Below are 27,131 nucleotides of genomic sequence, written 5' to 3'. Positions count from 1 at the left end.
TCAACCAAATATTCTGAGTAACAAGTTCTCGTACTGTCACCTGGATATGGCTAGTGGTGCACTGGTGTCTGTTTGTTAGCTCACAATGGACCCTGGCGTCAATAAATTACACATACACAATGAAGAAGTCCAGGCCTGTGTTTTGCTCTAACACCAGTGTATTTATGAACTCAAACAGGAAAATGTGCATGTACCCAAACATCCCACCACCCTACCCCCACCCCCCAGAACTGTCCCATCACACCCTACCCCCCACAACTGTCCCCACAACTGTCCCATCACACCCTACCCCCAAAACCCCACAACTGTCCCATCACACCCTAACCCCACCAATAGAGCACCGGACGGTTCCAAAAGCATGTTACTGGTCAGTTCAGTGTACTGTGAAATATAAAGCATTATAGAGCGTATTTAGTCTATTCAGAAAAGCTTGCTTAGGTGGATAATATAATCACTGATTGTTAGTAACATGTACAATAAATGAAAGGCAAGGGGTAATTACCTTTACTTCTTGACAGGTCGTGGTATATTACTCGGCAAAAAGCCGTTGGTGTGGCAATAATGTGATAAACGGGTTCGTGTTGGGTGTGCTGATTCCGGATATCTGGCCGTAATCTGTGCTTTATATTTCACAGTACACTGAACTGACCAGTAACATGCTTTTGGAACCGTCCGGTGCTCTATTGTTTCTATAGTTTGACCGAGAACAATTACAACAAGGTATGCTTCACTTTTTATAGCCTACATATTTACCTTTAGAGTCATGCCATGCACGCAGTAATTTAAACAGTATGTTTTTCTTCTTTTTTCCTCTTTTCTCTCCCATTTCCAATTGCTCCTTGCTTTGGCACCCTTCCCCCCCCACCCCCCTGGCAGGTTTCTAAAATGAACACAGATCAGGATTTAGTATCAGTACTATAGCCCAATGTACTATATGTATCTATATGCCCTGATGACGACCTCATAGGTTGAAACACGTGTTGGCATTTTTTCGCATTTCCTGACGGCATTTTCTGTATTTCTTGACATCTGAGGCATTTTCTGCATTTTTTGACATTTGTTTGGCATTTTCTCCACTTTTGGCATTATGTGCATGTACTTTGTTTTGGACACGAAATGTGTACCCTTGTGTACCAAGAATGTATTATTATTTGTTTTTGGGGCACTTTAAATCAAAATGTCCTAGTATTTGTCTGAGGAATTAAAGCTGGGCTCTTTGATTCACTAATCAATTGCACCTTAAATCAGTTGTGTCTTTTTTTGTGAACACTCCGCATCCACTCTGTTCAAACTTATCACACTTAGTGAGTATACTACAGGTAACAAGCGCAGCCTGTGCAGATGGTTACCCCTTATATTTAGTTTTAGTTCAGGTGATAGTGGGAGATCACCTCACCATCCACACGACAGCAGCTTTACCAATATCTGATCTGACCATCCATATAGACTTCCAGGTGTGCGCACTCCTGAATAGGGCCCTACCCCCACAATTCCTTTGTTTTATCTATTGTTTATGTTTACATACAGAGGTCAAGTAACATTTAGCAAGAAACGTTTAGGAGTCTGAACATCTTATCTGTTTTCTTTAGTCAAGTGCATTTTTTGATAATATTCCCAATGTGCTTCAGCCCAAAATTCGCACGAACGATAATATCAGCTAATTTGTATATGTATTCACTGCTCACTTGTTAACATTATGAAGCACACGAGTCATCTGTCTTGTCTTGTGGCTTCTTATGGAAATCTAACGTTTAAAATAAATGTAATTCCAAGCTCGATCACAGAATTATACAATTGCATCATTCATGCTTATAGCTTTTCTGTATGTAGAACCGCAGCTTTATTTGGCTAATCGATGTGTTATGTTTTTCTAAAAACGTCTTTTGTGAGCTGGTGGGTCCCTGACATTGACTCCAATTTACTTACAGGTCAGCTGGAAAGCACCTCTCATACCGAACGGAGAAATAAGGAGCTACGAGATCCGGATGCCTGAGCCCAGAATTACCCTCATCAATAGCTCATCGTTGAGCCATAAGGTGGCGAATTTATTCCCTTACACAAACTATTCCATAACCATTGTGGCTTGTTCCAGTGGAGGTGGCTACAATGGAGGATGTACAGAAAGTTTGCCTACTCTGGTGACAACCGATCCAACAGTTCCCCAGGGCATTATGGCATTGGCACTCACTCCAATCAGCGAGGCGTTTATTGCAGTATCCTGGCAACCACCGTTAAGACCCAATGGCCCACATGTGAGGTAATGCAATTTAAAAAACAATTTCCCTGTTTTTGTTTTTTCTTCCAATCCTGGTCGTGCTAGTAATTTATACTTTTAATTGCACTTGCATAATACATATTGTAAAAAGAGTATTGAAGGCCAGCAGAAGCTGAAAAGAAAAAAAAAAAACATTACCAATGCCAATAGTTTAGGCCGTAAAGGTACTGACTGGCCATTAATTCTAGCAGCTGCAAACAAATGCAAGCACCTGGGCATATAATAGTAGTTCCTGGTAAATGTACATCACTCTAATAACAATAAAGAAGCCAAAACGCTTGGCTTTGCCTGTGCCAGTTTTTAACACTGTATTGGTTAAGGACAGACACATTGCTGATTAATCAGGTGGCTGAAGGCACACTTGGTGAAGGCCGTTTGTTTATTTTGTTTTATTGCACCAGTAGTACATTTAAATCTTTAAGCACTAACCCTTAGAAGACTGATTTGGAATAGTACTGTAAAAAACTTCAAGCACAACCTTTGGTGTTACTGCTTGAAAAAGCTTGTTCAAAGTGCTACCAGGAGCATGGGGTTTGTGTCCGAGGGGGCAGGAACTGCGTGGAAATAACTATAGGGACTGGCATGGCTATTGACAGTCAATCAGTGGGTAAATTACTAAACAGCAGCTGCAAGAATTGTGCCCCTCCCCAAATCCCAATTCCGTCGTAGATGTTCTCCAATGCAATAGTGTTGGCTTAAAGGTTACACTTTAGCACCCCTTAATAGCCAAAACAGATAAAAGGGGGTGACAGGTGCAGCGGCTTAGAGTTTGCGTTGAACGTGGGCTTGTGCCATCAGATACAGCCCGTGGTCAAAGCAACCTGATAAGATAAGGCACCTGTCTAAAGGGCTAATTGTTCATAAATACAGCCTGCCCAAATATTCCAATGTCTTACCTCTGTTTCTCTATGGTTTTATACAATCGTGTTTGTCTCAATCAGCAGATTGCTCTAATAACATGATAGTGTTTTGCAGGCAAATATATGTCATTTATCCTTCAGAGAGTGTAAGTGTAATATCCAGTATATTCCCAGGCAGCAGGGGTGTCGGTAGGTCTGGAAAAGATCCGGGGCCAGGCTAATGTCGGGACTGTTGGGACTTGGGGCTAGCTAGATTTATGGTTGTATACCCTGAGCTTCTATCTGGGGCTACAACCAAAAGACCCGGGGCTATAGCCGCTTCAGCCCCAACCCCCCGCGCACCCAGCAACGCCTCTGCCAGGCAGCAGGCGATATTGCTATTATGCCCTGTCTAGAAATTGTTGCTATGCATATTTGCTCTGATATGATGGTGGGAACGAGCTGCCAAATAAAACGCACCCAGAAAACTTTGTATATTTTTTATTCACAGCAAGAAGCACACATGCAGTATTGGCTGTGACTTTTTTGTTTTGACTCGGCGGCTACCTTTAAGCAAAATAATTACATTGGAGGACACCTACAGGGAAGATGGCATATGAGGAGGAACACAATGCATGTAGGTGTTGTTTGATTATGTACCCACCCATTGACTTCCCATGGCAATTCTAAAACGTATGGCCACTCCCACCCATTTCCTGCCCTTCCCAGTTCAAAGCACACCCTCCTGGGATCTCTTTGATCCAGCTTAGACAAACCTTAAAGTGAAAGATTGAGCCCAGAGTGCATACCACTGGTTCTTAAAAGCAGTCTTCTGTGCCTTAATGATTTAATTGGAGTTGTGAACGTGCCACTGGTGTTATATAAAATGTCTTATCCAGGTCGGCCTTCAGTCACTTGATTAATAAGCAGTATGTGTGTCCTACACTGAAGTCCTGTTAAAAACAAGCACTAGCAAAGCCCACAGTTTTTACTTGTGTATAGGTATCGGATAAGCATTTGCCAGACACTGCTATTATATTCCGAGGTAATTGCACCATTGTGCAGCTTTTACCATTGATGGCCATTTAGTATTATTACGATAGTGCCTGGCAAATGCCTTTCCCGTGTCTACACAAAAGCCAAAACGGTTGGCATTGCAAACGCTTGTTTGGTTTTGCATTCGCTGGTGAGTAAATTTGTATTCCTTCATTTCTAATTGTTTGCTTGCAGTAATCAGGACAAAGCAGCTCACAGCCAATCAGAATGCTCACAATGCAGTACCTTCTGACATTCCCCGCATACAAACTTTTTTTTAAATTGAGAAGCAGAAAGGAACAATCACCCACATTGATGTTTTGCCTTCAAGAAACAGTAATGCAGTTTTTACACAAGATTTGTTTCATCAAGAGACCCTCTGCCTGGGAGAATCTTGTTTCATTGCACTCGCAACGTGACAGTCAACATTCAATTTAACACATCAAAATGAAAGTTTAAATAGAGAACATTGCTTTCACTTTCTTACAGTGAAACCTCTCTTTTTCCATTACAACTAATGCATGTTTACGCCAAGATTGTTGCAGTTTAATCAAGTTTACAATCAAATTGCTGATCTTATAAAGACATCCTTGTTATGCTAATATAACAAATGGAAATCTAATTTAATATACTGTCACATTTTGTGTATTTCCTGCATTGTCTGATAAACTCAGGTCATACGTTTGGTCAGGTCCTGCAGCCATGACTCTTCCCTCTATGGTTTAGGGCCTCTTCCTTTTCTAGAATTGATGACGCATGTTTAAATGATTGGTCGGATATTAGTTTCAGGACAGGTTACCTACACCTTTGCAACTTATTGATGTGCAAATCTAGGTCAAATGCTGGTGATAGGAAGCAAGGCATTCAGCCGAACTAGAAACTTGTGGACTGTAGACCTACGACAGGAAATACCTATGTTTCCGAATCACAGAAGACTGCCACTGCAGAATGCAAGGTGCGTGTATCCGCGCGCGCTGCTTCCTGTCACACAGAGGGCTAGTGTTTGAAAGGAGAGTGGCTGTCCACTTGTGGGGTAGACGCCAACATCCGCGTGGGCAGACAGGGATGTAAACAGTTAGTGACCGTTAGGAGTGGCAGGCTTGAAGTCGTGTTACTCCACTGGGGCCATCACGAACAGACATGGAGGCCATGTCTCACAGAGACATGGCGAACAGACTGGGGCCATCACGAATGCCACCATTTCAAAAAGAACACTATGCGGTCATCTAGGAAATGGTGGTGCCGTTTCAACGTCTGTCCGTGATGCCCCAATTTGAGTAACAGGTCATTATTATAACATGGAATAAAATAGTATGTGAGGAATAGATGGCGCGTTAGCTATGGCCCATACAACATGTTATTTTGAATTATTCGCACTTCATTACATGTGTGTGTTATGTCTTGGAGTGATTACGTTTGATCTGCACTCCGTGTAAAGTTATTTTCTCGCGCAGATGACACACGAGGCCCCCCGCAAGACTTTACATATCAGAGTCAAATAAATATAATCAGCATACGAATGTTCCTTTGCAGGCCAATGCACCTTATATGTGTAAACATGCCTGTATGGTTCTCTTTAATGACAGGCGTGTGCCACCATAAAGCATGTTTCTTTTCACGTTTCCTGAAAGCGTGGAGCCCTTAATCATAGAAGCACGTTGTTACTTTAATCCGAGAAACTTTGCAGCTGAAAAAACAAAACAGCGTTTAGAAGCAGGTTTTTGTGTAATGCCATTAGTCGCGATAATCCCAGTGTTCTGCTTGTCTTTTGTGTTAGATATGAACTCCTGAGACGTACAATCCGGCAACCACTTGCGTCCAATCCCCCAGAAGACCTAAATCTGTGGTACAATATTTACTCAGGAACTCGGTGGTTTTATGAAGATAAGGGTCTTAGCAGGTAAGATTACAAATCCAATGTGAAAAACAAATGCCGCCATTTTGTGGAGTGCATGTTTCATGGTTCAGGGGGTTTACTATTGCACATTGTATACAGATTACAGGGAATACTTGTATAATTGTATATGTTCTTCCAGGGAATCAACTGACTGCGAGGTTTGTTTTCAGTAAAACATGCTTTTGTTCTGTTGAAGCCATACGTTTTACAGTCTTCACATTGTGAGAAAAGAAAATTAGAGTACCAAAGTTCCAATACAGTCAGTGGTTATTATAGACATATTTTCAAGTTCTGCAGAATTTATGAAGTACAACTTCTGCCATTGATTTGGGCTCTACGCTGAGACAGGTGTTAGGTTCACTGATAGTGTTATCTGCTGTTTGTGAATTCCCCTACAGAGTTTGTACTTTGTCCTGATTTTGGGTCTTGTCACTTTACGCTGCTCCCCTGTGTAGTTAGGAGGGCTGTCTGATATTTACATATTGCACTGTATGCTGGTTGGGATTTCCCCCCAACAGTTGTGTGTGTGTGTGAGCACATTCATGGTATGTTATCTTAATAGGTATGTGTATATCACTCATCTTCTACTGAAAGTTGAGTCCTTTTAGTACTGTTGGCTTGTCCGAAAGTTAGCTGCTTTAATGGAATGCGCATGCTTGGAATGTGACCTATGTCGATTATGTTGAGTATTAGGGATGAAGGCCAGAGTGGGGCCCCAAATGCAGCCCTGTGTTCTTGAAGCTGTGCCTCATGCATGACTGTCGATCTGCATGTCAGACACATGATAAACATGAGCAGCATCAGTCCAGCTGGGTGTCTTCTGCAGGTCTAGCCATTGGGGCAAGGTGTGGTGCACCTGTGCTGGTGGTGCTGGCAGGAATCCTGTATAATCGTAATTGTGATGCTGCAGTTTGTTTGGCACATGATCATGCTAATATTGGGGAGTAGAGCTAATGAGTCCATTGCTCAGCAGACTATGTTTCGTGGTTTGCTGGGTTCACAACTGATTGGTTAAATGTCTTCAAGCCCTAGGAAGTTTAGTAAACACATTCGTGTTTAGGTCCCATACGGAGGAACTAGCCAGTTTTTACATGCTATCCTGACAGTGAGGTGGTCCATTATCTGGCAAATCTGGAAGGTGAGTGAATTCCAGGGCTTAGCAGTCGACTCAGTACTAGGAATGCACCACCCCAAAGCAGGACTTTGGGAATCATAGGGTTTCCATCTGTATTTGGGCTGTGGAGCGGGGGCTGCTTCCTAGTAGCTGTGACATTTGCTTTGTGAAAAGGGAGGTCTTTGTCCTGCAATTGCTGATAAGCAATTCATAAGGCTTTGACGGGGAAGTGGTGGGCTACTTGTAGACTGTAGATCTCTTTCAATGCAGGTTAGATGTCGTCCTAAGCGGGCACATTAAGCAAGAGTCTGGCCTCAGATTTCCGAGAGAAGATATCCCATACTTCTTTCATATAGGCCATTGGCATAGTTGAGGTGAGATACTGTTAGGGCCATGATGGACTTGACTCTTTGTTATTATCCCAGAAGGTAATTTCGCATTGCAGAACACATAGGAGATACAAATAAAGACCTTAACACTGAGTTGCTTTAAGTACTAAGAGAGAGCGGGCCGAGTCTAGAATAACATCTATATTTTTCACTAGTTAGGATGATTTTGGTGAATCACAATGGATGATGCTGAGGATTGGCCAGTTGCCACTGATCAAAACTTTTTTTTTCACTCTGTTTAGATTCTGGTTGTTGAGGGTCATTCATCGGTCCACATTGAGAAGGTAGTGTCAAAGACTAATAGAAGAGTGTGGTGGTACGACTGTGACTGGAAGCAAGTGGTGCCATGTGTGTATGATGTCAGAAGTAGAATGTGTGGACGTGGTGTGCTGATTTTCAACAAGTGGCAGGTGGTGAACCTGGCTGGTGGGCGCCGGTGGGTTTTGTAAAGGATATAAAAAGATGCGGCACACTCCAGACCAGGACTCTTTCTAGAGGCCTGGGATGCAGCACACAATTAAAAAGCTTTTATTTTTATGACATGCAGGTTCAATTTCTTTGAGAAGGCAGCCAACCCGTCTCACACCACCCATTACGTACACCCTGTGTCACAATCTACCATAAACCAGGCTGATGTGTAAAAGGAAATATTTATATATTTTAATTCTGAATAAAAATCAAACACATCAATATAGGACAGCAATCACCAGTATGGTGATAATTACACAAAGAAAGGATAGAAAGACATTCTAGCATAAGGTACACAATGCACAATGAATGACAAAAAGATTACTTTTTGGGTATGATTTTCTGATTGCACCACAGTTAAGTGTTCTCCTGCAACACTCCGTCAAGCCCCTATTAACCAAAATTTGCGTGGATGGAGAGGTGTAGAAAGGAGCCAGTAATACGATACAAACATCGGATTGAAAATCCGACTTACCCCCACTGAATAGGAGATGAAAATTGGATTGAGTTCCCTTGAAAATAGCAAAGGGCACTCAGAATTACTGAACGGTCATTTTACATGTGCGGTTGAATGAAGAATGCACAAATGTGTGTGGCTGGATCAGAAAGGCAAGACAACTCGCAAACTATAATGCAATGTACTGAGCACAGGCATACAATGTCGAGTTTGGAAGAAAAGATAGTGCAGCAAGAATCACACATGGCAAAATAAGCAATTGCTTTGTTTCACGGGTTTAAAATGACAAAACAGCTTGGAAAATGAGCTAAACAGACATAATCCGAAATCGGCTTTTATGCTAAAATACAAAGGCTCATAACAGGGATGAGACTACAGTGAAAGAGTGACTTGTGATGGGTGACAGGATAGGATTCTTGAGAGGGAGAGGAAATCGGATTTTATAATAAAAGCAATACACAGGGAAAATCGATTTCAAAAGGAAAATGACCAGTTCTACTCAAACTATATTTTCATGACTAGATTATCAAAAAGAGAAATGCTGCCTGTGAAAAGGGTTAAGCTGCACTTTTAACCCCCCTCACGCCATGTGTCTCTTTATGTGGGAATTAATTAATTTATTCCAAATAGTACTAAGGCGCTAACACATGGAGATTAAAGGACAGGATAAACAGAATATTCTGACAATTCTAAGAAGTTACTTGGATACTTATGGGATTTCTGATAGGGTTGAACAAATGGCAAGGTAACAGAATGGGATATGCTGCGTTTTGATATTGGGGAAGGGTAATACTTCCAAGAAGCACTTGAATTTGGTATTTTGGGCAGCCTACCGGGGATCTAGAAAGCGGGACAAGGATCTGATCACTGTGCAGCGGTGGCTTTCCTGGAGTGGGACAGCTTGGCCTACTCTGGTCACTGTATACAGCGAGGTGCATCAGCTGGGAAAAACATGTAGCAGGACAAAAGCCGGTCTGGTCACTGGATAACCCCAAAAAAGGGTTCCACAGCTTTTCCCCCTTTCTCTCTGAATTATTTGGTTTTAGTAGGGGTTTAGTTCTGGATGGTGGTTCTGCAGTTTCAGGAGGTAATGCAATGATCAGGATAAGCCACCCCTGGCCTAGCAGTGGAATCTGGAATCTTGCCAGGTGAATGTGGTATGTCTGGACCTCTGGATGCGCTGGAGCTGGAAAAGTCAGAAGGGTCCAGGGCTCCCTATGCCTCCCCCTTATATAAGGAGCATGACATCAGAGTATTTTACTATGGGGCCAGACTCGAGCTGGAGATACCGCGCAAAATTGGATAGGTCAGTTGTGGATGTCACCACCTCGCCGTCAGCCGGTTGGACTCAGGGACATGGCATCAGTTTTATGGTGTGTGTTTTATGGTGTATATGGCCATCCCACAGTTACTTTTGTCAGAATCAGTTATGACACAAAAATGCACCTTTTTACAATTGTTATGCTTTTGAAAATCACATAGGCAGATTCCATATTTTACACAGGACCTGCCATTCTAACTCCCAAGTTTGTACGATGTTGTTTAGTCTTTCTGGTAATCTTTTGCAATTTTTGGCGGGAACTGTTTCCCCCAAAAATCTGCAAATATGTACACTGAAGCATATCAAGGAGGGACATATTTCCATCTAACTTTCATAACTATCTCATGTACTATTTCCCCAGAAATGTCACTTTTCTGGCATTTGCATCCCCCCACATGATGGAGAGGTCCACATCGTCTTGTTTTACAGGCGCAAAACTTACATTCGAGCTGTTAAAATTTCACATTACTGCATTTTCAGTTTACAGAAATAAAAGTCTTAATTAGAAAGGTCTTTTGACCCAGGTGGGCCGGCTTTGTCCCCAAAGATGGGCAGTCCTTCCAACCCCCCAAGCCAAATGTCTCTCTCTGGCCCACTGGCACAGAGATAGTCATGACTACGTCTTTGATCCTAGGCAGTTGCAACTGAGGAGAGGTGTCAACAGGAATTCCAACCAAAGTGACAAGGCTTCCCATTGTCCTTTGGCTGCAGAATGCCATGCAGTCTGACGAGATTGTGAAATCCCCTCCTTGGCCCTTTCAGAGTTTGTGGAGAAAATGCCTTTCTTGCAAGACTGGTTTGACAGCAATTCCTGGGCCTATCTAGTAGGATCTGTCTTTGGGGGGAAAAATACAACATAGCACAATGTACACATTTTTGCAGCTTTTCTCCCCATAATGTACAATGGTGTTCCTGTGCGAGCTACAGTATTATTGTCCTCTTAACTTTCAAGGAGCAGTTTTCTTATTTTACAAAAGCAGATTTCACCCGTGCGTTTATTTCAGTTCATGTTGAGATTCCCCATGCAGTGCTGCAGCGTACATTTTCTTTGGGCATTTACTTTCGAACACACTTTTCATAGATCTGGTCAATTTCTGCTATACAGGAATATTCCTGGCAAATGAGTTCTGTGAAACTGACACATAGCAAAGGAGAAAGAAAGCTTCTTTGAGAAATTTTGCATGTGTTATTTTGTTTTCAAAGCAAAATGCTAGCCGTACGAACGGAAACGTAACTTCTGCTTTTCACAGACATGATCAAATGAAAACAATGCTGTTCTACAGGGTTTATCTGATTTCATGGCATTCAGATGCAAGACACAGGCAGGGCAGGGTTGCATAAATCACATTTTGTGCTGTTTTAAAACGAAAAAGTCACCATAGAGAAGTCATTCGGAATGCATGTCATGTTTCAAAGCAGCACATAACTTGGTCATTCAGGGGGAATGGGGCCATACAGACCCGTTTTTGTTGGCAGTGTTGAACATGCCTGCCTCACAAGTGCCAGAGTAGGTTTCCATGAAGGGCTCAGCTTTTTTTGACAAAGTGCAGCCATTATTTCTGTAGCTGCTAAATGCAGTTTTGTGATGCCAGGGAAAAGGTGCTCAGCGAACACAGCACCACCATGGTTTCTTGGTAACTGCCAAATGCAGATTCGTGGTAGGGGGGCCTCCCTTAGGCATTGAAATACCCCACAGTTTTAATATATGTCCTTAAGTTTTCCACTTTCAACTGGAACCCCAGATAATAAACAAGGCTTGCATTACACTTCTAACTGGGCATTGTCCTTCCAGAGTCTTGCTTGTCACTTATTGGTTATAACAAAGGTCATAATCAATGGCTTGTAGAGTGTGAGGATGATGTATGTGTCATCAGAGTTGTTGTAACGTGTATGCCCAATGTGTTGAAATAGGTGAGGAAGAAATAGTAGGTAGAGGTTGAAAACAAGATAAGAGAGATGATACATCTCTAAAGAAAACCATGTGTGATCGATCATTAGTGCAGAGAAAAGTATGATGAGAAATGACTTGGGATTGTTGAGAGAGTAAATAGGAGATCATGCCAGAACTTGGCTTTGAGCCCATGTCTGTCATATTCTTATGGTTACATATTTTGTGCCAAGAAACACATGTGTACAAGCACTTTATAAATGTCATATCATATCATACACTGTTTGCTGGGATAATGCAGCATAAATGTCCTGACAGTTTGTCAGGTAAGCCCAAGTAGCAATGAGTTTGGATTCAGAACTAAGGTGTTGGTAGAATCTTGCCTGGGGATCACCTTGGATGTGGTTTGCATCTCTAAAATTCAACAGTGGAGTGAATGCTGAATTTCACAGATGCAAACCACATCCAAGGTGATCGATCATTGTTAGGAACCAGTGCTTGGAATGTCCAGTTGTTGGTGGCAACCATTTCAAGACCTATTTTCTTCAGCAAAGATTTGGGGAAGGAGAATATTAGTAATGTCTGGAAGGACAGAGGTTCAGAGAAGCCATTGGGTGTTGGGGTTGATCTGCTAACACTCTTTATTGGCAAATGTACTTGAAAGTTTCAGCGGTATATGGTCTGCAGATGATCCTGCTTATGTACTAGATTGTGTACAGTGTGAAGGTACAGGAAAGAAGTGGGGTGAAGGATCTCATAACTGACACATGATGGGTAAGTGGTGCATTAGAAAAGACAGATGAAAAGTGTGGGAAAGATGGAATTTTGTGGGTCAATGAGCTATGGTGAAGTTATTGGTGCAAATTCAAAATCACGTAAATATTGGGCATTTCAGTAAACCTGAGCTTCCTGAAGCGATATCCTGGCTTTGGAAAAAAAGTTTCTGTTTGTTTGTGCCTCAATACAAAAAATACTGCATGCCAGGCTTGATTTTAGAAACAGTCTTTTAGACAGAGGCCCAAGGCTGCAGGGATGTCATTTCACCAAAATGCCAGGGGTAGCGGAAGTGATATCACACAACCCGTGACCTCTGATGACATCACAAGAAGTGATGTCATCTGACCACAAGAAGTGATGTCATCTGACCCCACCAAGAAGTGACATCACGGGAAGAGATGGAACACCTTTCACCCCTTGACAAAACAGGAAGTAGCATCATATAGCATTGGTTTCTAAGTACACTATGTAAAATAGGATTACGGTATCACTGTAAAGTGATGTACACTGCACACAAGAATGGATCCACCATATGTATCGTTAATATCAGTGCGTATAGGCCCATATTACCAAATTACTGTGAATGCAAGTAGACATCCAAGGCCAAACGATAATGATGTGTTATTATATAGCACTTAAAGCGATTCATATAGAACCAATATACATACAGTATCACCCAACCTGTGTTGGTACTCATTTATCAACCTCAAGAGGAAGAAAGGCTGAGTTGACCTTGCCGTGAGTCGAACCTGCAACCTGCAGATCACACACACATTGCAGCAGCGAGCGCTCTACCCACTGAACTATATTACTGACTATAGTTACCAGAAAACCAGCCACTCCAGAAACAAAGAGCCACATGCTGCTGGCCTCAGCCAAGAAGCCTCAATAAAAAACGAAAAAGAACATTAGTTTATTATTTTAGCGGTCACGCAATGCACCAACATTCAGAGATGGCCAGCAGTACAGGGCAGGACAAGATTCATGGATCACTAAATATTGCATTTCCAATGTAAATGATCTACCTCACTGTTAGGGAGAATTCTCTGTTTAGGCTGAATTTCCTAACCTCGTGAGTCCCCCAGCAGCTTTGCTGGATTTCGGGAGTTTGTTTTTTCCATTCTGCCAAGAGTGAGACTCTTTTTCTCCCACTCTTGGACATGAATGTGTGTAATTCCTTTGAATGTCAATGTGTTCTATGGGCTATGGGGTCTTTTACTCCATAGGGTCTCATATGTTTTTCTATGTGTGTTACACCGCACCCTCTGTGCCGTAGCACAGGGGCGTCCTAGCGGACCTCCACCATAGACTCCGTACCCGGGGACTGACTACTGTCTCCCCGGGCATGTAAAGTCACCATTGGCTTTACTAGACCTAAATTTACTAACAGGACTAGTACAAACCATCTTATTGTGGACGTACTAGTAGGGGTAATTCGATTACTCCTGGACCTGTTACTCGAGGGGGCACTGTCCCGTCCCCCCTCGTCGAGTTTTGGCTGGTGGCAGTGGAAACTACTTGTTATGTTCGACCCCGGACATAACCATATGGGATTCGTCCCGTTGTTGGAGATTAATACTTTTTCTCGTTAATCTCTAACGTATCCCCGGTCTACTTATCTTAAATAAGTTTAGCGGATGGTATTTTCTGCCAGAACTCGGTTTGTAAAATGGCGTCTGTGTTCGTCTCTGTGACTCCTAAACCAAAGGTTGAGCCCTTTGTTCCACTTTTGGCGGGCCTCTGTACAGAGACCCTCCAAAGTGGTGCCATTCTGTCTGGGTTACCACAGGGGTGTGGGAGGGGGTTTAGGCACCCTGGACCGAGTTGCCTTGCCAACTCCGGTCGCACTCTGGAGTGATTGGTCCAGGTAGTGAGCCTTTCCGCTCACCACTTAGCATGTGTTGATTGACAGCTAGGCTGAATGAATGGGGGTTTTCTGCATAAAAGCAGGGCTTTTGGGACTGGATCTTGAGAAGTCGCCACAGGACCTAAGAATCCAACGAGGGTAACGCTGAGCCGACCTGCACGACGACACCTCCGGTGGAGCCCTGCGGAACCGACTCACCACTTCCCGACGACAGATGAGATCTCCCTGCCGGAGAGTCTCGTCCCCTGACTGGATGGAACAACCAGTCCCCTTTGCTTTTTATTCGCCTCGGGACGCAGAGGTCGAATTGCCCGTGCAGCGCACCCCGGCAACCGGATAGCCACTACCCCTGAATCCGCAACCAAAGGTTGTGCCTTGTGACGGAGCACTCCGTGGTGGCTGGTCTCTTCCCTGGTGGTGCACCAGACTTCACTTTTCTTCGACGACAAGATCATCTCTACTCTTGGCAAAGACCCGACGTGCATCCACCACCAGGAACAACTGCCACCGCCGGAGCTGCCCTCCACAACAAGGTACCGTGTCCGCCTGGCTTCCCTTTCTATCGGTTCGAGTGAGGTGTCTTAATCCTCTCTGTTCCGTTGGGTTGCCTCCAAGCTTTTCTCATTCTTTGTTCTGAACTGGTTCAACCTGCCGAAACAATTTGCTACAAGACTTGAATACATCTTCGCTAGAGACTTTTGGGACATCGCGCCTTGCCTCTCACCGAGTGGGCCTGGCCTCTGAACTGTATGACCTATTGTGATTCTTGCCTTTTTGCCTTGCATTTTATCCGCGTAGGATCGAACTGTGTTGATTTCGTAACCTGCCAATTTTTTTCTCCCCCGTCCTAACTAATGTTCGAGTGTCATCTAGGTTGAGGTATACACCTCTGTCTGAAAATAAGTGGTGCCGGTAGAACCTAGAGTTGTCGACATATTGCTAGGGGGATTGATCGTTTCCTACTTCGTAGAGTAATTGTGTTTGATTTGTTTGCCGCGATATTGCAATAGTGTTTTTCATAGATGTTCTGTTATAAATAAATACCTTAATATCTTTACACTAAGCCTCGTTGAGTGTTTGCTTGTCTTGCTGTGAAGAATTGCCCTATTTTGTATACTCCACATACTGCTCAACTCTTCTTGAGGGAAGTCTGACTGCTCAGCCACAGCTACCAAGTGAATCTGTGTGGTACAGACTGCTACCAAGTGGGTTCACCGCCAAACGCCTGTAGTCCTAAATCTTTTGCAGTGGTCCCAGAGGGAACTGCACAGGTTTCCGCCTAACACTCACTCTTTAGCATATGATTTTGTTAAATGTCCAATATGCTAAGGGTGAGGTAGAGCATTTACATTGAAAATGCAATATATAGTGATCCATGGTCATGGTCCAGGACTTTAAAGATTGTACAAAAGTACCATCCTGGCTCTATGAATTGATGTGTTGTGTGTAGGAATGTCAATGTAGACATTGCAGATCAAATGTATGTACTATAATTGTTTTTTTTATGGATCATTTTATGTCTGTAGTATGAACTGTGTGATAGAATAGAGATTTATTGTCTTATTGAATACGACTAAAGTTCTATTTTCTCAGGACCTGTTCTGGATTATTTTCCTTTGTATGGTATTCAGTGACACTTTGAGTATAGCTTTCCCTTGGTTTGACAATATTCTATGGCCCACAGGGGAGGAAGGGTTCCTGTCCCCAGTTGTGGGGATGGCCATTGGACAATAGTGCCCTGGGAGAGATGCCTGATGAGCTGAAGGAAAGATTATCAGGTTACCCGCAGGAAGCCCCAATACAGTGGGCGACCTTTGTGCCTCCTCTTGGTGGTCCCAAAGATGAGAAGTGCAGAAGCAGGAGGTGACCGAATGTAGCTGTAACGGTTTATTGAGAAGCCACCCTCAACACATGGAGTCCCTTCCCTCCCCACTCAAGTGGCTTTTCAACAAACTGTTCAACAGATTCTTTTTTTAGCCCTATCTCAGACACATATCATGCCCCTTGGATCCCTCTCCCCTGAGCTAACAATGAGCCAAGAACCAGGCAAGTGTATGGGAAATATATTGGTATTTATGTAAATTAACAGTAATAGAAATTAGCACAAAAATATCAAAAACGCCACTTTATCCGTGACACAAAATAATCACTTCGCTCAGCATAAATGAATCACACAAGTGAGTTAAAAAGAACACAGGCACAATTCTTCCCTTTCTGTGAATCTCACTTTACAAAATAATTACATTGATCAATAATATCATTTCACCTCAAACATTTGGTTTAAAATAAACACAGGGTGATTTATCACTTGGTTTTTCAGACCTCCGTCCCCTTGCTTTGGTCTATGTTGGGAAGTCAGACAGAACAATTTGAATGCTTTGGGGAATTTTGGATTTCAGACCCCCTTTACTGAAAGGCATTTGCTGAGGAAGCTGGATAAAAAGGTTGGGCTGATTTAAGAACAAAGAAACCCCTTTTCCTTATAGAAGTCAGGGTCAGCTGGACAACAAGGATTACCCAATTAAATTATAGGCTATAGTTTTCAGCGCACACTGGGAAGTGAGCTTTGTTCATTTCGAATTTTAACAAAATTCACCTTGCAGTGTTCTGCCAAATGGGGAATTAAATAAATTAATATTGTTGGTTATATACGCGGAGGATCTACCCAGTTTGCCCTCCCCACCCACTATCAAGGTAAAGGATTCAAAGCAAGCAGACTCCCCCCAACTTTTGTTTTTCCAGGGCTTAGTTCTACTTACATAGCAAGTCTCTGTTTAAGGTTTCAGGAAAGCCAGCTGTATCTCAGGTCACTCTGGAAAGATAGAGCAGGGTTCTGGTCACTCCACTCTTAAAATGGCCTACCGCTCTCCACCACAGGACCCAGTCAGCTTTGAGGCCTTCCTAGAAATAGCTCCACCCAGATGCACCCTCAGCAATCTCCTCTGGTGTCTCCTTACAAATGTCAGATGGTAAGTTTCATCAGCCTTCCTGTCTTTCTCCTTTTCCTGTCTGCCTGTTATTTTGCATCTCCCCTGTCCTAGTGCAGTCCCCATTATATAGCAGAAATTACATCACCAATTTTACAATCTTGGGGAAGTACCCTGCAATAATTCCTGCCACTAGGATTGGACAGTTACTCCTCTCTCTGCTCCCAATGCTGCCTCAAAGTCAGGAATTGTTTAGGGGTTTGGAGCAATATATGTCAATTGCTATTTGTAATCCCCCTTTGTTGTCTTTTCAACTTTTTGGCAAAATCTAGTTATGTATCACAACTTCATAATGTTACTAGCAACTGTCATACCAAACATATTGTCTGTTTTAGCTGATCATGGAAAATTAGATAAGCCGACCACCAAATCCGTACAATGTACCATATCCATGTGGCACATTTCTGCTGTTTCCATAAAAAGTACAAACGTTATGAAGATGGAAGTTATTAAGCATATCCCTAATTTCATCCTCCGCCTTATCACCAACGCTCACCTTTAGAACATGTTCAGATCCGCCAGAAAGCTGGTCTAACTGGCCATTACTGTTCCCAGAGTCACAGGTAGATGCATTTGATATCTTCAAAATAGCTGGGAAATTACATAATGTGTACCAAAATGAAAACAATCCGCAGTATGGTTGCTGCGAAAAAGGCCTGAATTATAATAGTCCTTTTAAATTAACTGTGAATGTTCATGTGTAGCAAATGGTTGGTCTGCTTCATCCAGCAAAGCCATATGTCTCCTTGGGCCAGCCTGTGACCGTAGGTTTTTTTATGAGTCTCTGAAATTGGTAGTTTGCTCTTTGAAGTGGGTGCCCCCATTTTCACACATATTAGTTGTGCTTCAGCCAAGGGTGACTTTCCTTGAAGCCCCTGCTTCCAGAGCCAGCAGGTCTGAAGGACACTGGGCTTTCAACACCTTCAGCAGCATATTCGATTGTGGGGGTCATTTTATGGGAGGTGTGACGTCCAGGCTGCAAGGGGGAGTTTTCCTTTGTGAAGTTTTGACCACAGCCAGAAACAGATTTTTCCATGAAGACAAAGTGGCTCTTAAATGTCACTGGAGCTTTGTAGGTGAAACATAATATACATTGCTTTTGTCAACCCGCACATCATGTATTGTTTTCCTGGCATTTTTCTGAGAGCAGAGATATTTATTTCCACTTTTGCTTTTTAAAGCTGGTTTTATTTGCACACACACATGGGCAGGCCGATTTTGCTTTCAATCTTTTCCATGTCACAGGGACCTTTGATTCCTCCTTCTTTTGTAAATTAAACTACTGCTGGTCCATTGGAAATGACAGCTAGGCCCCTTTCCACATGGCTCTTTAACTTTACTTGAAAAACAAAAAGCAAAACCAGGCCATGGTTTCAATGTTTAAATGCCTGCCATGCATGTGATATGGACGTCTGGTTGGGGTTGTTAAATGCACCCCACATAGCTGTGCTGTTAGCTCTGCTGGTGAGCCGGGAAGCTGGAGTGGAATTGTGGAGAAAGGCCATGCAGATGAACTTCATTTCCCCACTGAAGGCCATGGCGCAACGAGACTGGAGAGACAGATGGAGAGCAGGGGTTTCGGACTGCACAAAAGGCCTAGGAGAATTGGGAAGTGAGAGGAGATTGGCTACATATAGAGGTCGTCGCTGCAAGACTTGTTTTAGCGCAGTGTTATGAATGGCGTGGCAGAGCTTTCAGGACCCAGACCCAAATGTTGATATCACCAGAACGTTGATGAGTTTCAACGTCCTTCACACATGCTCCCATGGGCCGAGCATGACGTGGACAGCAGGAAACAGGTGGGACGTTTTAGGTGGCTGACAGGGAAGGAGACAACATGTGAAATGTTTCTAGCGGTAAGGGAGCTCACAAGGACAAGGGCAATGATTTATCCTAGCTGCCTTTGTGCTGATGGGTTAAGAGACTGAATGCATGCATATTTAGACAAAGGTACTGTCTTTTATTGTCAAGCGATGCAATGCAGGTTTGTCCAGACAAGCATTGGTTTTAAACTGTTCTATTTTTTACAGTATAAGCCATGAGGAAAACAGGTCTACTGTAAGTTTTTAGGTGTTGTATCCATGTCAGTTATTTGTTAAAATATTAGCATTTTCTTTTCCAGTAAGGTGTTTAAATATCAAGCATGTAGGTTTTGGCTTTATATAAGAAGGTTACATACACAGGTATATTTATGTGTTAAGTTTAATTGTCACAAGGCTGTAGTCTTGTTCAAGAGAATGCATCTATGTTATGTGTTGTAGCCTATAGGAGTAGGTTAAAAACTATTAAAATGTTCTTTGTGCAGTAGGACTGTATCATGATTGTCTGCACCAATGTGTTGGTGACACATAAAGGATATGATAAATGTGAGACGAAGGTATGGGTATAAGGAGTATATTTAAGGTAAGTCTTAAGAATAGACCTCCGAGAAATATTTACCAAGCCAGAGGTTCTTGTTTATAAATAGTGCTTTGGTACAACACTCAAGGATAAGATGCTTTATCCAACAAAAAGGTGTAGAATCACATTAGGCAAACAGTTTGATGCCTAGACTTAAGGAACAAGCCAAAAGAAAAAGAGGTATGAGCTCAAAATAGGATTTCTGGGCAGTCTGGACTATAGAAGACAACAGACAGACTGTAAAACACAAGGTACTAGCACAAGTAATTGAAGTCTTTGTTGGGTCCATTTTGAATATTCAGTTGGGTTTTGGACTTTTAAGTTGAGTACTTGTTAGAGTTAAGTACCATCTCAAGAGGTACTACTTAATCTGTTGACATTACTGTGAAAGTTGTGCAGATGTGCTGGGTGCATGATAATGTATGCAGCAATTGAGTGTGTGTCGCATAAAGGGAGTGCATGTGTTTTATTTAAGGGAGTGAGATGTGAGTGTTGTGGTGTATTTCCTAAGTGAGTGGGAGCAATGTTATGTTGTAACACAGTCAGGGTTAATTAGATTGGATAGGGCATGATCTTTTTTTATTAAGTGACAGGAGCAGTTGGATAGGCTTATCCTGCTGACCTCTCAGGGTTATGCATGTGGTGGTTGTTTGTATTGTGCTCCCTTGTAGTAGAAGGCTGCTGTGTACACAACATGCCTTGTGTTGCCCTGGAAGCTGCGCAACACCACTCAGTAGAAAGTTAGCAGAGTTTGGACTCGACAACCTGCAGTTCCCCACCTGTCGTTAGTCCCACAATGGTACAATCTATGCACGCCACATTTGCTTGTGTACTACACCTATGTTCATTTGACAGTTGGTGAAGAGTAAGTGTTATGACTGGAGATAATGCCTGTGTGTTGTTTTGTAAGGAAGGGAGATATAGTGATCTATGAATGTTGTCCTGTCCTGGAGGCCATCTCAAAAAGCTGATGGAATGTTGGTGCATTATTTGGCTGACCGCTCAGGAGAATGTTGATCAGTGCTTGACTGTGAAAGTTCTGCATGTGTCAATAGGGGGCCTGAGCTGGAGTGCATGAAGATGGTTAGTGGGTGGTCTCATGATGTATATCTTGAGAGAAGCTGGCTCTATATATCTACTGTACATATGTATCATAAAGCTTACCTGGACTTCTTAAATAAGAGGCTCATAGATGGTCTGTGTATGGACTACAATCAATGCAAACTAGGTTACAACACAATACTTTTGTGGGAGAATCCATGTGAGAATCATGCACGATTTAGACACTTTTACCATTTCTGGTCAGTGATTAGGAGGTGAGGAAAACATTCCAAATTGTGCCCCCTATTTTGACAGATGTGAGAAAATAGTTGTTCATGAGAGCAAATCTTAGAATTCTTTGGTGCCAGGATGTGATTCTATTCAGTGGCTGTACTTAGTGTGCCATCTTTTTGTGAAGAGAGGCAACACTAGCAGCAAAGAAAAGATATTCATATTCTTTGGAGACAGCAGGAAAACATTTGCAGTGGCTGTAACTGGCCGTGCCATCTATTCCTGGGAAATGAGAAAAAACACTAGTTGTGGAGAAAATATCTTAGTATCCTTTGGAGGTAGGAGGAGATCATAGTCACTTGCTGTAAATCAGTGTCCCATCTTTTTGTGACAGATTAGAGAACATACAAGTTCCACAGAAAACAATCTATTTGATAGCAGGATATTACATTCATTAGATGTCACCGAGTGTGCCAGCTTTTTGTGCTGAGACATAATTCTAGTTGTCAAGAAGAGTTTCACAATTCTTTGGAGGCAGGAGCAGATTACAGTCAATGTTATAACTGATTGTGGAACAACCATGCCATCATCTTGAGATTCCAGAAAGTGTCAATATGTTCATAGCACATAAAGGTTCCATGGAGAAAGTGAGGCATTTGGCAAGAGGGCAATTTATGTCATTTTCAGGTGTTCCTATTTGCAGTGGGGGTGCTTCCGGCTACCCTAGAGGTAATTCAGGAAGTGCATCTTGGAAGGACCAACGACCATCCTGTGTCCAATTCATTTATAATGTGGTGTATTGATAGTGCCCTAACCAAAAACTTCAACAGGTTTCAGCATCAGTTTTAGTTGCAGACCAAAGGCACTGCCATAGGTTCAGCCATGGCTCATAATCTAGCAAATTTATATGTCAATATTTTTAGATCAATTTACACTGAGACCAACCTTTTCAAAAATAACATCACGGTTTGGCTTAGGTATATCATTATGGATTTACATAATTCAAAAGAAGTGTGAGAGCCCCCCTACTAAGAACAAAACTGGGTCAAAAACCCTGTTCAGTGGAATCTCTTCCACTCAGGGGGGTCTACAACCACGTGTTAGCTCACAGTACCCTTCACAGAGTTGAAATATACATTTTCAGATCAGTCTTTGTCCCACCCACAAGGACAGTCCAGACCCGAAATGCTAGGCAATTCTCCTCTGAACAAGAGTACCATCAGAAACCCCAGACATGTGTTTGGGCCTTGTTGTGCCTCTTCAGTGAGATGAAGCTGAGCGTTTCTAAGGAATATTGGGCAAAGGATCCATGTCTGTATTGCTCTTAGTTTCTTAGGGTGAAAGTGCACGTTTTACAAAATTCAATAGGAGTGTGGGAGACCCTTACTGAAAACAAACATGGGTCAGACACCTTGTTCTATGGAATTTCTTCCACTCAGGTGGGTATACAACCACGTTTTAGCTCAATGCACCCTTCACAGAGTAGAAATATCCATTTGCATATCAACCTTTGTCCCACCCACAAGGGCAGTCCAGCACCGAAATGCTGGGCAATTCTCCTCTGAACAAGAGTACCATCAGCAATCCCAGACATGTGTTTAGGCCTTGTTGGGCTTTCTCAGTGAGATGAAGCTGAGCCTCTCGAAGCAAGGGGTCCACGTCTGGATTACCCTTGGTTACTTAGGGTGAAACTTCAAGTTTTACAAACTTCAAAAGGAGTGTGGGAGTCCCTCTGCTGAGAACAAAAATGGGTCAAATACCATGTACTTTGGAATTTCTTCCACTCAGGAGGGTCTACAACCACATTTTTACATAAATCATGATGTTTCATAACAAGAGATGGCTGTAATTTAATGTAAATGATGTTTTGTCAACTGCTGTGATTTGTGAGCATGCACTTGTCTAATAATGTGTCCTTGCCACTTAACGTGCGTGATGCATATACCATTGTCGACTGGACGAAATGTAGAAATATTAGATATAGGCTTTTCATTGTTATTTATGCACTTTCACTTGGTCCATCGTTCTTTGGCATTGCCAGGGTTAAAACTATGACTATTTTGTTTGTGTGTTGTTTGTTGCATCATGGTTGGCACACTGCGTATGTATATACATGCTTTATACGTTCTTGCCATCCCTTCCCAATCGGACTGCTTTGGGTTTGCATGTGTGCTTGGTGTCCACCTGTTGTGTCTTGTGTTTTGAGGGTGCATTTTGTATTAGTTTTGTTTCTATTATTTTTGGTTTCAAGTATTATTATGTGTTTCATTTCATGTCATTATTATGAGATAGACTGTTTTCATTTTCTACGTTCAGTTTATTCCGTTTCATAGTTTTGAGTGAGATTTTCTTTTTCATGTGACCTGTTTTGAATTGTATTGATTTTTAATTCTTGGAAGTTGTGTACTATATGTTTTTACTTTAGGTGTAGTGCTCTACCTTTTTTCACACAAGAGCACATACATGATTCCCCTGATTTTATTTTGATTGGTTTGATTCACACAAGGGTTCATTCACACATTCAGGGGTGGTTCCTTTTAGCCCACGATTGCAGTGTTAGATCTCAGGATAGCCTTCTCACGAGTGCTTAGCCTCCCTTAATGGTTAAAGGGTGTTCTGAACTTAAAGGTATGGGGATAAATATTATGTTAAAGCTCTGAGAGTCCCATTTTTCCAGTGTATTGATGATTGCAATGTTTTTGCTGCTTTCATAATAGTGACAACTTTCACTTTACACAATTTCTTGTTGGGAGATGTAGTTGCACTCGATGGTTCCATGATGCACGTCCCCTATGAGTGGTAATTACAACCTTTTTAAATGAATGTAGGAGATCAGTTGGATGCATATATCGCCCCCTCAATGCCATCATGCTGGAACAGCAGGAGAAGAGCTGCATGTGGAACCCTCTGTGTTGTCCCTATACCGCATTGTGTGCGCGAGAGACGATATGCACTCAGACAACCATACCGACTGTACCCTCACACTGAGGGGGTGGAAGGATGTCTGCACACAGCATAGGACATCATGGAGCACCGAGTGACATCTGACGAGGTCAGAGGGATGTCAAGAAGAAAATATACGAGGACATACTGAAACAATATGAAAATACTTAAGAATAACAAAGTAACTGAAGCTACAAGAGAAACATGTACAAAATGATAAAGTAATCATGTATGCAAGAAGAAGATAAAAATATCTTGTGGGTCAATAAGTGTAAATACGCAGCAACGCAAGGTAGATGAGACACATACAAGATTTCTGTAGAGTAATGTATAACATGACTAGGACAGCCATAATTGGAAAATGGACCCAAACTTGTGCATAGATTCATTCTAAATACCTCGGAAACAGACCAAGGCTGCAGAGTCAGGAGGTGCTGGAAAGCAGCTTCATGTGGAAACAAAGAGGAGTCTATGTTGGCCTGAGATCAAGGATGCTATTTCAAGAAATAGCTGCAAAGTACAAAGGGAGGCGGGCGGATAAGTCATGACCATGTGAATTATTTCTCTTAGATTAAAAAAGATGAAAACATGTGCAAGAGCCAAGCCTTGAACAATTAACAGTGAATAAGGCTCAATCAAGAAGGAGTGAGCAAGTCTCTAGAGGCCAAAGGAGCAATAACACCCAGCATAATTGAATCAAATAGCAGTAAATGTGCGGTCTTCTCACATATGATGCAGAAGACGAAAAGAAGGGCTATTCATTAAGCTGCAATTCAAAATAGTAATGTGCCCATAATCCCTTGAATGTCCCAGAACAGAGAGCAATGGAAAAGTCAACTACAGTTGGGACATTTTGGTTTATGGTCAAACTGATCAGAGATAATGGACTAATTGGGAAAGTAGGGAGTAATCTGACGTGACTCAAGCACCTGGGTTTCGGTTTCCTTACGTGCTGCTAGCCGAGGCGAAAGTCTAAGGTTAGGGTGGGAATGCCAACCAATTAGTGGGTTTATTGGGCAAACAATGTTGCATAGACCAATCCACTGCCATTTTGTTCATTATAATCAGTACTATACGTATTTAGAGGTAGTTCAAGGTGTGTCTTGCCGATAAGAGAACGTTAATGAAGTACTAACCTGTATACTTTCTACAAGTACATATGCTCCCCTAACCAATCCCTCCCTCCAGTAGGTTTTACAGTTTGCCACGTAGGATGACAACTGTCATGGGGACCAGGCAGGTAGTTGGGGCAAGCTGGGTGGAGGCTTGGCAGGCCTGGCATAGGCACACAAAAAGCCCATAGCAGATACCTCCACTTAATTCCTTCCTAGTGTTTGTAGGAACTTCCTGGTTACCACTTCCTCTTGCCAAACAGGAAGTGAATGACAATTCATGAGCTCTCTAGTGTTTGGGTGTGTCTGGCTACATAAGCCACACCCAAGATTCTTCCAGTGCTTCATGTTGCTTACTGTGAGCTGCATCAGCAACACACTTGCCATGCTCTGGATCAGCCAGCTTCTGCCTACCTGCTGCAGATCATCCTGCTTCAGCTTACCTGCTCCAGAACATCCTACTTCTGTTTACCTGCTCTGGATCCTCCCGCTTCAGTTTACCTGCTCCGGATCATCCTGCTTCAGCTTACCTGCTCCAGAACTTTCTGCTTCTGCTTACAGGTACTCCGTGCTTTCTTCACGCCGCAGCTATCTCCGGTCAAGAAGGAACTTCAAAACCGGCACCTGTAAAGAACAAAGAAGAACAGTGTTAGCATGCGCACTTCAATAACACTGTGCATACCGGAGACTTGGTGGTCTGGTAAGTTTGCATGGAGGCTTTGGTAAGTATGTACTGCATTATGAGAGGGAGCGCACGACGCTGGAATCCAGGTCAGTTGTACGAGCGCACAAACCCCTGCAAAAGAAAGAAGAGACATTAATCATTTCGCTCGTCCCAATAATGCAGAGACTATTGCACTGCGCTCCCTCTCATAATACAGTACATACTTACCAAAGCCTCCATGCAAACTTACCAGACCACCAAGTCTCCGGTAGCGCTGAACCTGGACTCCAGGCGCTAATATCACATCCACTCCTGCAAGGGAAAAGAGAGAGACATTACCAGGCGTGCTCGAATTTAAGACGCTGCGCTTACCTACCAGCAGCTGACTTCTACACGCAGCACTACTCACTCACAAAATCCCTTGGCAAACAAGACAATACGGACAATTCAGGACACTAAACATTCTCCGTGCAACGTTCACTTGTGGAAAAGACTTTCTAGCCAGTGAAGAAACTGGCGCCTTGAACACTCGGCCTCGCTGTGAAGGCATATAACAATGTGTGGCATCTGAACTCAGCCAACAGACATTGGCATCATTCATATGAGCGAATCGCGCCCCTGCGAATGCAGGATGGAGTGCACACCTTACTAAATATCAAGGTAAGCCCTTAGGGGACATCACAGCACACGTAAAGTGAAGGGAAAGGTCCAGGGGAATCGGGTGAATTCAGGTATGAGTGTATATCTTGTATTTCACAGGAATCCCTCCGGGTGAAATATCCATTATCCATTGCTCCTGCAGAGACACAGGTGAGTGAGACAACAACATAGATTACATGTATTGGGGTATCAGACCTCTGTTTAATCAAGCATGTTTGTGTGTGTGCAAGCATCACCCGATGTCAGCCGGTGTACCCTGCTTTATTAAGTTTAGTATAAAGTAGTACTATGCCATATTCTTTGAGTTTGTCCAGTTATTTGGTTTATGATCTTTACTGGTAATTCCATCTAGCACAAGATATGCTTCAAGATGCTAGAGCACAACAGGAACGATTGATGCGGTTTTGACTCTAGGTGTTTGCTGAATGACACTTGGTGATGACTGTGGTTTGCATGCGTCACATGTTTATCAAGGGTCTTGTTTTTTTTTCATTTGATAATAACTTTGTTCTCTAGATTTGTGGCATTATGTAGGTGGCCTTCAGGTGCTCTTGAAAAACAATTATATATTTCCTCTTTTTTTCAGTGTGATTTTGTTCTGGAGACACTGTAGGTTTGGGCTTCATTTTACTGAGCACAGTTTGCTCTGGATTTTTTCCTATTCATCACTTTATTTAGACGTTGTTTTTTTTAAATTTCACCTTCAAACACTTGGGTGAAATTATGTGTATTACTTGTTTAGATTTCTGAGTTTGTGTTTATTATC

General features: G+C 42.6%; 1 protein-coding gene across 1 annotated transcript in view; it reads left to right on the top strand.

Moving 5' to 3' along the window:
* USH2A (usherin) overlaps positions 1-27,131 on the top strand; it is a 4,817,015-nt gene that overhangs the window by 3,187,324 nt on the left and 1,602,560 nt on the right. The window contains exons 42-43 of the mRNA XM_069608572.1: positions 1,929-2,257; positions 5,927-6,049. Coding sequence (XP_069464673.1) covers positions 1,929-2,257; positions 5,927-6,049 — 452 coding nt within the window. The remainder of the gene's footprint in view (positions 1-1,928; positions 2,258-5,926; positions 6,050-27,131) is intronic.

The sequence above is a fragment of the Ambystoma mexicanum genome, chromosome 4q (genome assembly GCF_040938575.1).
Source record: "Ambystoma mexicanum isolate Mex_15411 chromosome 4q, UKY_AmexF1_1, whole genome shotgun sequence".
NCBI classification, from domain to species: domain Eukaryota; kingdom Metazoa; phylum Chordata; class Amphibia; order Caudata; family Ambystomatidae; genus Ambystoma; species Ambystoma mexicanum.
The sequence above is the reverse complement of the archived record's forward strand: the minus strand, read 5'-3'. Positions and strand labels throughout refer to the sequence as shown.